General features: G+C 47.1%; 1 protein-coding gene across 1 annotated transcript in view; it reads left to right on the forward strand.

Annotated features, from left to right (window-relative positions):
- Window positions 1-10,842, forward strand: part of MAMLD1 (mastermind like domain containing 1) — a 141,359-nt gene extending 130,517 nt beyond the window's left edge. Inside the window, exons 3-4 of the mRNA XM_045820507.1 lie at window positions 7,339-7,423; window positions 8,709-10,842. Of these exons, the coding sequence (XP_045676463.1) occupies window positions 7,339-7,423; window positions 8,709-9,817 (1,194 nt within the window). The 3' untranslated portion in view covers window positions 9,818-10,842. The remainder of the gene's footprint in view (window positions 1-7,338; window positions 7,424-8,708) is intronic.
- The last annotated feature ends 4,440 nt before the right edge of the window (window positions 10,843-15,282 follow it).

Raw genomic sequence — 15,282 nt, forward strand, 5'->3', positions numbered from 1 at the left:
ACAAACCAATTTAGAACCATGTGCTCTGTTGTGGGTAGGGTGGGTAGGGAGGGACCGAGATTAGTCAAGGTCATTGCTGGTGAACCAGATATCTGACTTAGCTTTACTCCCACTTTTCAACAGGACAGTGAACAGTCAAGGCAGAGGATCCTTAACTGAGTTCCATGGATGGGTATTAAGTAGTCTAGAAAACCCCTGAAATTATGTGTGAGATGTTGGTAGGCTGTGAAGGGGGAGACACCACCATAAGTGCTTTTTCTGTGGAGGGAGACAGTGACTGACTCTCAAAGGAGTCTGTGACCCATGACAATTAAAACTGCAAGTCTGTTTGGTTTTATTGCCCCAGACAAGCTGGTGTATATAACCGCAACACCCAGTAAGCACCCCAGTAAGGCAGTCAGGGAAGTGACAAGATCAGTCAGAACCATTCTGTGGCCAAGCAGCTGATAGATTGTTCAATCGGTTGTTGTAGAATCATGTAGACAAAGCCTGCAAGCTTGGGGAAACCAGTCCTCCCCAGGTCAGCCTCGGGCAATAGGCCCTATCCTACCAGGCTCTCGGGAGTGAGTTCTTCCTGCCAAGCAGCTCCTTTGCTCATGAGCTGGCCAGAGTCACCTCCTCGTACAGCACCTCAGAGGCAGCGCCTTGGGGCAGCTGGGATCCGAAGGCCTGGAGGCAAATGTCTGCTCTACTACTGCCTAGCTGCGACACTGTGGGTAAGTCGCTTCCCCTGAGCCTCGCTTTCCTCATCTGTCAACTGGGTCACAGTAGCCTGCTCTGCCTGCCTGCCTGCCTTACAGGATTGTTGGGAGGAACATAGGAGGTGACAGCCCGTAAAGCTCTTTATTACCCAGGAGGGATTTCCAATGCTTTCTCTACTGTGTCCTGGCCAGTCTTTGGCAGAGAGAACAGCTAAGCAAGCTGAATGCTCTAGGTACTTCAGCCTCACCTCCTGGGAATTGAGTGGGGTTTGTCCCAGGAGCAGTTACTGGGACAGTAACACCCCACCCTCCCTGCTGTCCATCTTCCAGCACCACAGTTCCTTCCCTGTCTGTCCCTGAAGCCAGACTGAGCCTGAAGGAGACAGATCCACACTTCTGCACCTTGAATCCCCCAATTGTCTGCCTGCTCCATAGCTAGTGGGTACTCAGGAACTGCCTTTCCCAACAGCAAACCGTTGTGGACTCTGCACCCCAAGGTGTTCTTTGACCCACCCAAGAGTCACATACCCTAAAAGTGGGTAGTTGGATTTCCCCACTGCAATACTGGCAGCCTAGGAAGGGCAGGCAAAAGGAATTCTAGCCAAGCTTCTCCAACATGGCTGTGAGTTTGAATCATGCTGCAGAGTCTACATTAGGAAGAGCTTGACTTGCCCTGAAGAGTCACCTTAATGGTCATAAGAGCAAGATGGAGGACACCAGCCAGAATGGGCCTTTGCAGAGTATTTCATTTGGATTGTGGAGTTATTGTTCTGGCACGTGAAATAGCAGTGTGGATAGGATATGTGCCCTAACTGCAGAGAAGACTGGAGAAATGAGCATTGCTAAGTGATAGTGATCTGAAGAGGGTCATCAGGCTGAAAGGACCTCCAGGATTCTGGCCTTGAATGGAAATTCTGCTTTGTTACAGACAGCTTTGTTCTCTTTAACTGTCTGCCCTGGCCTGGAAGAACAAGCAGTACTTTCTGTTCAAGGGGTATTGATTTTTTTCTCTTACCTCCCCCCCACCTTTTTTTTCTGTGTACTCTTGTAGTCACAGTGCTCTTCGGCTAAAACCTGAGAAATCTTGTCCAACAAAAGCTGCCAGGGAAACAGATTTGGCAAACATGGATGGGGGCATCATCCACTGAGGATGTCATTGCCTTTCCCTGTCCTCAGAAGTAAAAAAAAAAAGAGGATCCCTGCTAGCTTGCCTATTGAATTTCTATCTTCACCCTCCTTATGTCTACCAAAGCCAACACCTTCTACCCAGTAGTGAAGGGTGGGGCAGATGCTTGACCCCTTAATCTTCCTTACAAAGCTTTGGAATTTGAGCCTACATGGGGGGACTTTGAGGGATAAGACCTTGCCAGCTCAACCTGTGACTCAGGAAGGCCAGACTCAGTGTGAAACAGAAGAGGCAAGCACCACAGGAGAAGCAGATAGGCAAGCTGTAAAGATATTTGTTTCCTCTGTCCCGGGATATTCCCAGCATTTAGACCAAGCCCTCCTGGGACCAGGCAGCCCTGAAACCATAGAGGAGACAACAAAAGAGTCAGAATGGAGTTCACACTGTTGGAGGTCAAGTGGAAAGACAGAAAATGGAGAGTGAAAGAGCTGACAATACATCTCTCAGTTGTTTGCTTTTGATGCCATGGAATTTATTAAAGCCCTATTGACAGCTTCAGACCAGTTCAGACCCCAGGACAGTATCATCACTGTAAGGAAGATCCCTGGCTCCTGTTCAAGGGGGCCTAGAGGGGCAAAGAAAGACTCCAGCCAGGCCAGTGCTACCCTGGCTTCACCTAACTTAGAGAACCTTGTGACAAGTTCTGATTACCTTCAGGGCCTCAAGTCCTGACCTGAGGTTTCTGCTGTGTCCCCACACCCAACACACTCCTGTTCCCTTCACTCATTATATTTTCTTTAGAAGATGTGTAACCATCCAAAATGACCTTTGATTGACTTACATGTGTCTTATCAGTCTCCCCTGCATTGTAAACTCCATAAAAGTAGAGAAGCACAGTGCTGTCCCCATGTTTTGGAAAGAGACTGGCCCAATGTAAACCCATGAGAAATATTTGTCAGCTGACTGACAGAGGGACACACTGGGATTCCAAGGAAACCCTGTCTCCCCATTGCATATTTGGGCAGGTTTTTTTGGGGGGACTAGAGTCAATGAGGCCCACATCTTGCAGGTTGCATTTGGGCAGGGAAAGTCATTGATCAAAGGCAACACGAAAGGGCAGGTGTTTGACAGACCTCACTCTCCCTCAAGATCTTGGCCTTAGGTTCACAGGAAGAAGTGGTCTGATAGCACACACATCACTCCCAATGGTTCAGTCTTCTCTGGAGTCATTCTGGAGTAACTGAGTCATGGGCTCTGAGAGTCAGGAGAAACTAGGAGATGAAATTCACCTGTCATTTACTATAATAAACCTCTGTAGCTTCTGGAGGAGAATTTATGCCTAAGAACAACCACACCCCCTCAAATAGGGGTTCTGATAGAAGTGTCTACATTGCCTTCATCCATGGGCTATGCAAGTGTGTGTGATGTCCTCATCCATATAGGTATGGGAGCTTCCAGAATTCAGGTCTTTATTTCATAATCTTCATGCAGAATACTATCTTCTTGTCATTTTAAAGGAAAAGTCAGAGGAGTGGGTGGTGTTTCCAAATCTGATTTCCAAAAAATGCAAAAGGTATTTTCCTAGTGGAATAATAAACAAACCCAGACACTGAGGCTTGTTAACCTTTGAACATAGCTGAGTGCCTTCTGGTACAGGGCAAGATAGTTCAGTGTGAGAATACTCATGGGCTGCATTTGCTGGGAAAGGAGGCTGGGGTTTCCTAGAAGTAGAAAAAACATCTCCCCTCCTCTTCCTCTTCCTCTTCCTTCTTCTCTTCCTCCCCCTTTTCCTTTTCCTCCTGCTCCTCATTCTACTTCTGCTTATCTCTCTCTCCCTCTTCCCTTCCTCTGTCCTTCACCCTTCCCTTTTATTTCTCTTACTCCCTCTCTCCCTGTCCCCTCCCTCTCTTCTTCCCTCCCTACCCCCATTTTTTCCTTCTTGCCCTCTCCTTCCCTACAGCAATGTGTGCTATACATAATAAGGCTTTGGACCCATTCTCTGACATCCTCCAGAAGCTATTCCATTGGAATCCCCTTCCCAGTGAGAATGCTTTCCTCCTGGAAATCGCAGGGCCAGTAGCTTCAGTCTAAGTCCTGCTGAAAATCCAGGAACACTTTGTGTGTGAGTCCTGCTGCTTATCTGCCCCATCCATCCTCCTTTACTGGATTAAGTGGTTGAATCAGTCTCGAGACTATTATTCCCCTGCAGTGGTGAAAGGAAGCATCCAGGTTATTCCATGAGACTTTCAGGAGCAATTCACCTGTGATGGCTGAAAAGCGAAGCTGACACAGGACCTGTCCTGGTCTGCTGGGGAGGAGACTGTTGGGCTCAACTGTGCCAGGGCGTAGCAGTGAGGTTTGGGCCAGCCTTTTGCATCTTTCTCCTGACTAGCACACAGATGAAACACCAGCCCTGCCAAAGTCCGCACACATGGACCAGGACTTTGCAGCTTCCTGAACATCAGCAAGAAGCTTCCACAAAAGCAACTCTGTGACTTCGCAGGTCACCATTCTGGCTGAGACCTGTCTGTGAATGTGGCCCCTTGGCCCAGTGGGACTGGGAGGTACTGTGATGGAAGATCCAGGGTCCTTAGTTCTCTGGAAGACTTCCTGCTGACACCAACCCAGGCTGGTCCATGGTGATCAACATGGGGGGAGCACACCTATACTTGAAAAGGACCCACAAACACTGCTCTGTCAATGTCACTTGGCATAATAAGGCCAAGTACCATGACAATCACAGCCTTCAAAAAATGAGTCATTTGATGACCTCCTCCATAAGCATGCTTATGAAAATTCACAGGGTGCCTGGGACATCCTTTACAAGTCTCCATCACTAAGCAGCAATTTTCAGCCATTGTTCCCTCCTGGTCACTGAAAACATTTGTCATTTCCTGTTTTTACCATTTTCCAAAGATTCTAATTGTCAGTTTCAAAAGGCAACAACTGTTTTCTTGGGGCTTATCTTTGGAGCCCATTGATTCAGAACAAAGGATTGGGGCCTCCATCTGCAAAACAAAGGAAGCATCCTCCTAGGGAGGTCTGGATCAATGCTCTGGCTGCTGAGCCCCAGGGACAACAGAACCAGACCCAGAGCCCAGGACTAGGAATGCCCTGTACCACCTCAGCAGTATGATAGACCCCTCTTGACAGCAATGCCCCAGAACCTTCCAGGATGCTAGAGGGCCCACGCTGCAGGCTGGATGTCAAGTGTGCCCTTTGGACTTGGGAGTTTGTGTAACCATGCCACCATCCAGGTTTTCCCTTCAACTCTGGATGCTCTGAATTTTGTGCTTCCTTGGATGAGCATTGCCAACAACCCCATTCTTCCTATAACCCTGGACTGTTTGAGGAACACTCTCTTTTATCTGACAGAAAATACCCAGGTCCTCAACCCTCTGTCTTTGGTCTCCCATGCCCTTGGAGTGTCTTTCCTCTCTGCTTCTTCCATTCTTAGTTCTTCTGCCCTTCCCCTGCTTCTTCTTTGGTCGCACTCTGTAGCCTACATCTGCCCCCAACCCCTGCCCCTGTGCAGCTGTGTTATTTGATGAAACTATTGGGCAGCCAATGGGGAAGGAGTTAGGATCAGTGTAGACCTAGCTGGCCATAGGAGCCAGTCCCCAGAAGCAATGGACTGGACAGGCAGCAGCATGTGGTCTGCAGTTAGAAGACATGGTAACATGTCAGTAAGCTGGAGTCTGTAGATATTCTACTCTTGGTCCTAGCCAAAAGGCTGAGACATTATGAGGGGCTCTGTAGATATTCTGTCTCCCAGCCAAAGTTGATGTAAGGGTGGAAGGAAAGACCATAAGTGAAAGGGCTGCCTCAGAAATGCCTGCCCATCCTGAGCATCTCAGGGAGATCCTAACTCCCCACCTTCCTAATGGCATGGCCTTGGGAGGTCATATGGCCTCTGTGCTCTTCAGTAACTAAGTGAGTATCACTGGAATAACAACACTGCATACTTCAAAGTATTGTTGCAACATTGTATGAAATAATGGGTGCAAAGTGCTCAGTATAGTGAGCATGCATGAAGGCAGTTTTGTCACCTTCATGCTTTAACAGGAAGAGGGCAGCTCTGTGGGCTGCTGAGAAAAAGCACTTCCAGGGCCCACATCCCAGAGGATGGGGGCAAGAGCTCGGACAGGAAGCGGCTAAGGACAGGATGGTGAAATCATTTCTAGTGTAGTCTGACTGGTGCTATGTGTTTGTCCCCTCTGCCTTGGCAGGAACTGAGGCCAGAAACTGCTGCCGGGCCTGGGAGGTGGACATTCTCCCAAGTACCAGCCCTCTGCCTTCCTCCATGCCACACCCCCATGTCAGCCCTCTAAACACAGAAAAGCAGGCCAGCCCATGTTGCAAAGTCAAGCCTTCTGACATCTAGGGGGATGCAGCTCAGAAAGTGGACTTAGGGAGGTTATTCCTTGGTGGAGCTGCCTTGGTTGTTGGTATATTTGTGGGCAAGCTTCTTAAGAAGCAGGGAGAGGTGGCAGTGGGTAAATACTGGATTGGGAGTCAGACTTGGTTCAGAATGGCTGAGGATCTCTGTGCAAGGAGTGAGTCATGCCTCCCATATGCCCTCATCTGGTTCTCTCCCAGCTGTCTCCTTGAGCCACTCCCACACTCAATGCAAGGACTGCAGGCCTGAAGCTTGACTCCTCCCCCTGCCCACCCAGCTTGGAAATGGAGACAGGAAGCTCATCCCAATTGCACATGCTGCAGCCAGTCAGGAGAAGGAAGGGAAATTGTCAGTGAGTGACTACTCCTGGTGTCAGACAGTGCATCCATCTGATGATGTGATCATCCTGCTGTTCATGCCAGGACCACCCAGAACAATCCTCGGCCTTTCCCCCATGACAACCATGCAGAGTCTGGGTACCCACCATCACATAGCCCAGAATTGGCTCTGTCCCAGTCCTGGCATCCCTGGTTTGTTCAACCATTCCTTGTCTGGGTAGTTTAGAGTGCAACCCCTACCCTAGTCACTTAGTGTTCTGAATGCAACCAGTTTATCTGGGTCTCCTTGATAGCTGCCATGCCCAGACTCTTGTCAGCACTTATATACACGGTCTGGCCAAAACAGAGTAGTGTAGGACTGTCACCTCCCTCATTCTACATACTCTGCTTCTATTAATGTGGCCTAATGTTACATTTGCTCTTTTGGTAACCACATCTCACTGTTGAGCCATCCTGAGCCAAAGAAGGACAAAATGCCTAATTATTATTCTATGTGCACTTGCTGTTAAGTAAGCTCTGTGTCTGCCACCACAACCTATGCTGTCACAGTTGTTGTTTGTTTTTTTTTTTTAATCCAAGTTGCAGAATCCTACTTTTATTTATACCTGTGGAGTTTTGCTTGGGAGGGTGGGGCATGCATACAAGTGTGTGTTGGTGTGATCACTCATGCTTTCTGCTACACCAAAGCCAAGTCCTGGTTCCCCACACAGTGACCCCAAGGCAAATATTTCTTGGTAGGCTTATTCTAACACATCTTTTTCATCTTCTGTTTAGCAAGAGAAACAGAGATCAGTTCTTATGGCAATGACCCCTGAACAGCAAAGTGCATATATCACCCAACAGATGAATCAATTTCAAGGTAAGCAGTTAAGATCAATGTTCCTAAAGGGACAGGCCAGGCAGTGTGTATGTGAAGGTGGAGTGAGAATGCACCCCAGAGTAAGCAATTACTGTGGGTGTTTCTGAAAGCACTGAGGAAAAGAGGGAGGTCTGCAAGTCAATTCAGTAGCACCCTGGTTGGATTTCTCACACTGGAAACTTAAGTAGGATTCCAATTGAAGGCCATGTCTTAATGACTCTGATATCATTATTTAATTCAACAGATTGATTAAACTCAGTTAGGCAATTTAAAGAAGTTATTCTCAGGGGAAAAAGGGCACACCCCCTAGGCTTTTATCAGAATCAACTGAGGACTGCTACAACCCAAGGATTCTGATCCTACCCTCCTTGCCCTTACCCCAGTGACCTTCTATTCTAATGGGATAATGGGCCACCTCTCAAGTGTCAGCAATGGAAAAGGGGTTGAAGTTCTGCCTTAAAGAGTTTGTGGTAGAGGGTTCCCAGAGCCTCCACAGATAGCAGGGGTCCCCACCCTATCATGACAGCTGTGAATGTAATCAACATTCATTAGTCGGGAATACAACTGTTTGGGAAACAAAAACAAACAAGCATTGGTCCCTACTTCTCGGAGCTTGCAGATTAGCTGAGGAGACATGTGGTAAGCTATCCTTAACAGCCAGCAGTGACACTGTGCAAGACCAAAGTTATTCTCATCTAGAGCTCAGAAAGGCCACTTGCCCTTCAACAGGTGGTCAGCATCTTCATTTTAGGCAATGTAACATTGCTCCTCCATTCTCGTGCAAAAACCCCTGTTCCTTTGGGCTTAACACCAACTAAATATCCCACCTGCCCAGGTCAGCCACACTTTAGCTGTAGGGACAGGACAGACAAGTTCCAGGAAGGCAATTCTATCTGTCAGGGGATGGGCAGTGCCAGGCCTGTGTACTGAGTATTGAGTATATAAAAGCACACCAAGACCCTGGCCTCATGAAGCTTACAGTCTACTTGAAAACACAGAAAGATAAGCTGGCATTTTTCATCCAATGTTGTAGATACTTGGTGGGGGGTGGGGGAGGTGTGTGAGCACAGACTCTAGAGTCTAGGAGAGCTCTCTAGAAGAACTGCAGTCCAAAGTGAGGATGGAAGAACAAGGGGACTTGAGAAAAGCTGGGGAACAGGACATGCTCAGTAGGAGCCAAGGGTGGAAGGTGAGAGGTCAGTACTAGGCTGATAGCTTCCCACCAGCAGCTACAACCCAAATTGAGAGCACCTTTGGAACTGACTCCATTTCTCTTTTTCTGTAGCCGTCCAAGAACAAGTCACCTCCAAGCGTAGCCAGACCAAGGCGAAGTCCCCATATAGCCAGCACATGATGCCACCCACAGCTGGGTTCCTTCAAAACAATCTGAGTCCAGGAATGATCCCACCAAGGAGACACCAGACCCATGAGGGCATCTCACCGACCCTGGGCAAAAAGCAAGGAATTTTCAACCCCAGACCCCTATTTCCCATACCATCATGCTCAGGCCAAAACCCCCTGGGCAGCCTTGGCTCTGTCTGCCAGCATGCACAGATGCCCAAGGCATCCCCCTTGGGAGTGCTCCTGCCCAGGTTTGGCCAGCTCCTCAGTCCCCACCAGCTTAGGCAGCCCTGTGTACCAAGAATGCCCACCATGTTCAACAATGCTACGTGGGTGGCAGCAGCAATGTCAACCCCAGTGGTCTCAAAGGAACCAACCCCGAGGCAAATGGGTAACAGCATCCAGCAGCAATTTGATAGGAACTCAGTTTTCACCAAGGTGCCTGCAGGAATCTCCCTGGTAGCCCCAGCCTGTCCACCACAGCAGGCAGTCAGGCCTCCCAGTCAGGGGACCCCAGGAGGCGGGCCTGGCCAGATGGTGAATGCTCTCTTACCCAACCCCAACTTCCTAAGACAGAGCCCTGTGCTTGGTCCTGTTCCTGTGCTGAATGCTGCCAAGTCCTTCCAGCAGGGTGTAGCCAGCTTTGGTCCCATGAGTCCCATGCAGGGCATTGAGCCGCCACCAACCTATGTGGCTGCTGCTGCCACTGCCTCTGCTGCCTCCACCGCCTCCACCGCCTCCACCATCGCTGCCAGCTTGTCTCCAGATCCATTCAACAAAATCGGGGCCCCTCCTGAGCTGCCACCCTATGACATTTTGCCCCAGGCCCAGCCTCTACTAAATGATGTGGTTTCACCACCTGACTCCAGTGAGGTGGATTTCATTGAAGGTCTCATGAAAGGCCCTAGCACGAGCCCAGATGAAGACTGGTTATGCAACCTGAGGCTGATTGATGACATTTTGGAAGAGCAGCATGCTGATATCCAAAATGCCACAGCCCAGGATGCTGGCCTAGTCACCCAGAATAGCCAGAATAGCCCCCCGCAACATTGACATCACTTTAGGGAATGGTGTGAATCCATAGCAAATTCACAACTGGCTCCAAACAGCCACACAAGTGTTCGGCCCATGCCCAGCCCCCTCTCTACCTGTAACAAAGTGGAAAGCTGGTGAGTTTTCAAAATACCTGTACATATTTGAAAATTTTATAAATGGTTTTCCTAAACTTAATGCAGAAGTATATACACTTCATTTTGTGACTGTAAATAAAGTGACAGCTTTTCTTTCAATACAGTTGTGTTTATTATACATTGTTGAAAATATGCAGACTGTGTTGTTTGCTCCCATGATGTCTTGTAAGCCAGGTGGCTAAGTTGCTTATGATTTTGATGCAACAGAAGATGTGGATGTAACCAAGAGGTGTTGTACAAGCTTACAAATGCCACATAGAAAACCACTTGGCCATTTATTTCCATTTTGACTGAAAATATGATCACCTTGTGTAATTTTTAATCTTTGCAAACCTTTCAGTCTCTACTAGCTCTTTCCTGATAAGCACATTACAGCAGAAGCTGCTTTTACTGTAAGTGCCCCACAGAGGAAATTTGCAAGGAGGCTGAGAGAGTTCTGTGGATTTTGGAGAGGTAAAGAGAGAGTATGTGAGCTAAACACTCTCTGAGCTATCAACCTTAGGGATCTAGAGGGTCCTCCCTTTATCATTCAGACAAGAGAACCTCAGCTTTGCACCTCTCCAGAGTTACCCTTGCAGGGTGAAAGTGAGATGTTCCTGGTTTAAAGCCTTTCAGTACTTGTTTTGATGTAAGGCTTTGTGGTTTGTGGGGGAAAGTCTGTAAACATCAATACTTGATTTTTGGTTTGTGTTTGATGCTTTGTATCTGTAGTTATCATCATGTATATTTCAGTGTGTGTTATAGAAAAAAGCCAGTCCCACTGTCCTGTAAACTTTTCTGTGTCCAAACTCTATGTAATCACATTTTAATTGCCACTTGGTATTTTGCCTCTATGTTTGAAATCTGTCATCTGTTTTAAGCCAGAATGTTTTTTCCTTTCTTTCTGTAATAAACAGCCTGGAGAAAAGTGCCCCCTCCATTTTCATTTTTCAAGAAGCATTCAGTATCTGCAAGCCCATGTCAGCAAAGAAGGCCAGTGCCTTTGGTTCTTTCCTGAGCTGCTGATATCCTGCACATTGGAAAGATGCTGCACATAAGGGTGCAGGGTGAAAAGTTTGTGGGCCAGCTACAATTTCACATCACAGCATAGAAGCTTGCCATGTTGGGTCCCAGCCCATCATTTTATAGATGAGGAAACAGAAGGGATGGGAGGCCACTAAGGCAACTCAGCTTGAGAGTGTGGGCAGGAAGAGGCTTGCACTGAAAATATAAACTGTCCCACCATCCTCTTTTGGCTGAGAGGTTGACAGACCTAAATAATGTGCCATCTTTTCCCATGTGACACCCATATAAAGCAGCTGGAGATGGGGGAATACTTTGAGGCACATGGCATGTCTGTTGTACTGGAGAGTAAATGTCTTTCATTTCAAAGACAACCAACAAGGCCTGGTGAAGCCACTGGGCAGCTGAGTACCCCTGCAGTGCATGGTGAAGGTGGAGGGATGTCCCAACCCCCCCTTCCCAAAGCCTTGATCATCCTGAGTGCTAGGGCAGGAAGAGCTCAGCAGGCTGGGCTGGGGTGCAGGGACCACAGGGATGCATGGGACAAGTCAAAGTCCCCATAGCTTAGCTTCCCATCCAGGACCACAGCAGAAGGAGTCTTTGCTCTAGTTTGCCTGACTTTTTAAACCCTGCTGAGCTCCATCTAGTCCCTTTTAACCCCATCCTACCCCACCCTCCAGCATTCACAGCAAGTGGGTTAGCTGCTGGTTGTTTCCAATTTAAACTACATGAAAACAAGATTCCTCTCACCCAACACTAGGGCCACCCCCTCCTAGCAATAAAGTGGCTTCAACAGAGCTTCATCTGAATTTGGCTTATGGTTAGATTTCATTTCCAGGGGGACCATAATGAGATGGCTGGGACCTGTCCCTGTCCTAGTCCCTGTCCTTGTCCCTCTCCTGGGGTGGTCACGAGGTGAGAGGATTTGCAGGTGGAACCAAATCTCCCCAAAGGTAGTGAGGAAGCTAGTTGGGATATCACTGCAGGTACTGTAAAAGCACAAATGAAATACCAGTTGGGATTAGATATAGTCACAAGGGAGTATGTCACATTTATTCCTCTAATTGGCTGGGAAAGTTTTTATACCTCATCGTCAAAGTATAAAATGTTTCAACATAATAGCATGCTTGAGGAAGCCCATGCATTGAGACAGACCTGTTCTGTCCATCAGAGTCTAAAATGCTCTAGGAAGATGCCTGCACTCACCACTCAGTGACTATGACTGGGAACAAAGATCAATAGATCTTTGGGGTAGAAGCAGGGGTAAAACAGGCCTCCCTAGCCCATGGGCCAGAGGAGTCATAGAACTGAGAGCCAGGCCCCTCCTGCTTCCTGCAGAGCATTCTTTCTTTGCAGGTCTGGGTAATGGATGTGTCCTAAGTTATCCATCAGCTTCAGTCATCACTCCCTATCATGGTTTCTGCATTTTTTGCCCCTGCCCCTCAAAGGCAGCACCTCCTCAGGAAGCCTCCCAGGAACCATCCTCACTATGCCTCTTGGTGTTGCCTCAAGTGCCCCGGTGGTACCAGGCAATAGACAGGCCCTGTCTTTTCCTCAGGGCCACACTGAAACTGTTGGGCCCACATCTCCTGTCTCCTCTCTCTAGTGGGCACAGGAGCAGCAGGGGTTGGGTCAGGTGCCCTTCCTTGGCTCTGTGTTGGACCCAACTGCCCAGTGACTGTTGCTCACAGCCAACCATTTGGGGTACTGAAGCCATGCCCTGTACATCTCCCAGTCCAGCCCTCCCAGTAGGGCTTCCTTAGCCCGCCATAGAGATTCAGGGGTCACCACTGTCCCCACTCAGTTTTGATGGTCCTCAGAAACCCCAAATAAAAGCTGAGCTTGGTCCATTGAGCTCTCAGGTTTCATTTTCTGCTCCCAGAGGATTTGCTGCACACTGCAACCACGTAGTAACCTTAAGGCTAAGCCAATGTGGACAGCCATGTAGACAGCTCCCTGAACACTTTCTGCCACCTGACTCCAGCCTGGTCTTGCTGCCCCTCAGCAGTCCTTTTGCATCTTCATTCCCACTATGGTTGTCTGAAGTTGCTCCATCCAGGAAATACCAGTTCCCACCTTTCTGCCATTGTACTGTTAGCCACTCTTTGCTGGATTCTTCCACAGAACTTTCAACTGGGCCATGTTTTCTCTAGGATGTGGTCAAGGATGTTCCAGGCAGAGGGAACAGCAAGTACAAACTCTAGGAGGAGTGGAAAAGAGGCAAGTGGGTGGGCCCAGTGAGCAACAGAAGGTGAGACAGGAGAAAGATTGCATGAGTTGGCAGGATCAGAGCACACAGAGCCTTGCAGGCTGTCTTCATTGCACAAGAGAAGCCTTGGGTCATTCTGGTACCTGTGTGGAGAATATACTCACTCCAGAATGAATGAGGGAGGCCAATAAGGAAGGCCTCTATGTCCAGGGCTTCTCTCTACAGGCTTCCCAATGGACATCCTCAGTTTGGGATGTCTAAACTGAACTCCACATCATTCCTCCAAGTCTGACTGTCCTGCTCAGGGGCAGGCAGGCATTACACCACTCCACTCCACTTTTAAGGCCCCAAATCCCCTTGGTCTCCAAGCCTGGAATCTGGGAGTCATGCTGGATGTTTGTCTTTTTCTCATCCCTTCTCTATCCTGGAAAGATGGGGTATGTCCTCCAATTACTCTGCAAAATCTCTGTGATCACAATGAAAATCCCAGCAAGATTATTTTTTGTAACATGACAAAATGATTCAAGGGGATTGACCTGGTGAGAAAACAAAATAAAAATAGCCAGGAAATTTCTAAAAAAATTGTTTGAAAAATCAAGAAAGGGTTTTTAATACTACCAGATATTAAAATGTATTGTGAAGCTACTGTATTTAAAGCATTGTGGCCCTGACACAGAAAAAGACAAGTCAGTGGAAATGAAATAGAAACATGTGTGGGAATTGAGACAATGAGAAAGGTGGCAATTTAAATCAGTGAGGGAGACTCAATACACTGTGTTGGGAAAACTGATTTGCCATTTGAGCAATAAATCTGGATCCTCTCCCTCACCCCTGATATCAAGATAAATTCAGATGATTAAAAAATTAAAATAGGAAAAAGAGCCCTGGCTGGTGTGGCCCAGTGGATTGAGTGCTGGCCTGAGAACCAAAGGGTCACTGGCTCAATTCCCAGTCAGGGCACATGCCTGGGTTGTGGGCCAGATCCCCAGTGGGGGACATGCAAGAGACAACCACACATTGATGTTTCTCTCCCTCTTTTTCTCTCCCCCTTCTGCTCTCCCTAAAAATAAATAAATAAAATCTTTTTTAAAAGAAAAAAACCTCATAAAATCACCATAAGAAAACAAGGGTGGGTATTTTTAGAATATCAAGATAGATCAAGTTTCTCCAATTATAACATGAAACCCAGAAGCCATAAGGAAAAGACTGATGAAATAGCCCACATAAAATTTTAAAACTTGCATAGAGAAAAATGCACCATGGAAGTCAAAAGATAAATGACAAATTTAGAAAAAAGAACTGAACTCATGAAAGGCAAAGGCTGATATGCCTAATACAGATGAAAGCAGTTAATTGTTCAGAAAAAGAGAAATACAAGATTTTTATAGCAATTTTATTCACAGTAGCCAAAACCTGCAAACATCCCTGGTATCTGTTAATAGGAAAGTAGATAGGTCAACTCTGATATGTTCATGCAATGCAATACTACTCTTCAGTAAACAATGATAGTCCACAGCAATGAAAAACAACAGACTACTGATAGAGGCTACGACATGCATAAATTCCCCATGCATTATGCTGAAAAGAAGCCAGACACAAAAGCATATGTATGATCCAATTTATAGATATAAGAAATCCATGGTGAAAAAAAATCAGAACAATGGGACCCTCAGAACATAGGGAACATTCTGGGATGATGATAAATTCATGTTAGGAATGTGGGTTACACAGGTGTATGCATTGCCAAAACTCAAAGTATGATTCAGTTAAGATCTGGACATTTTATTGCAAGTTAATTTTACCTAAAATAGAAGAATCTTAAAAAAATGTATTGAACTCCAGTTAATGATCTGCTAGAGTTAGGGGTGAAGTGTACTCATGTCTGCAACTTACTCTGAAACACATAAAAAAGAAGATGATTAATGGATGAAAAGAGGGATGAGTATATGAACTTCTGGCCAAGATGGAGGAGTAGGTAGATATACTTTGCCTCCTCGAACAACCAAAAGGACAACAAATTTGAAAATAAAAAATAACCAGAACAGTCAGAAAATTGAACTGTATGGAAGTCTGACAACAAAGGAGTTAAAGAAGAAATATTCATTCGCACTGGTAGG

The sequence above is a fragment of the Phyllostomus hastatus genome, unplaced genomic scaffold, assembly GCF_019186645.2.
Source record: "Phyllostomus hastatus isolate PE091 unplaced genomic scaffold, TTU_PhHast_1.1 phas_scaffold_397, whole genome shotgun sequence".
Taxonomy (NCBI): Eukaryota; Metazoa; Chordata; class Mammalia; order Chiroptera; family Phyllostomidae; genus Phyllostomus; species Phyllostomus hastatus.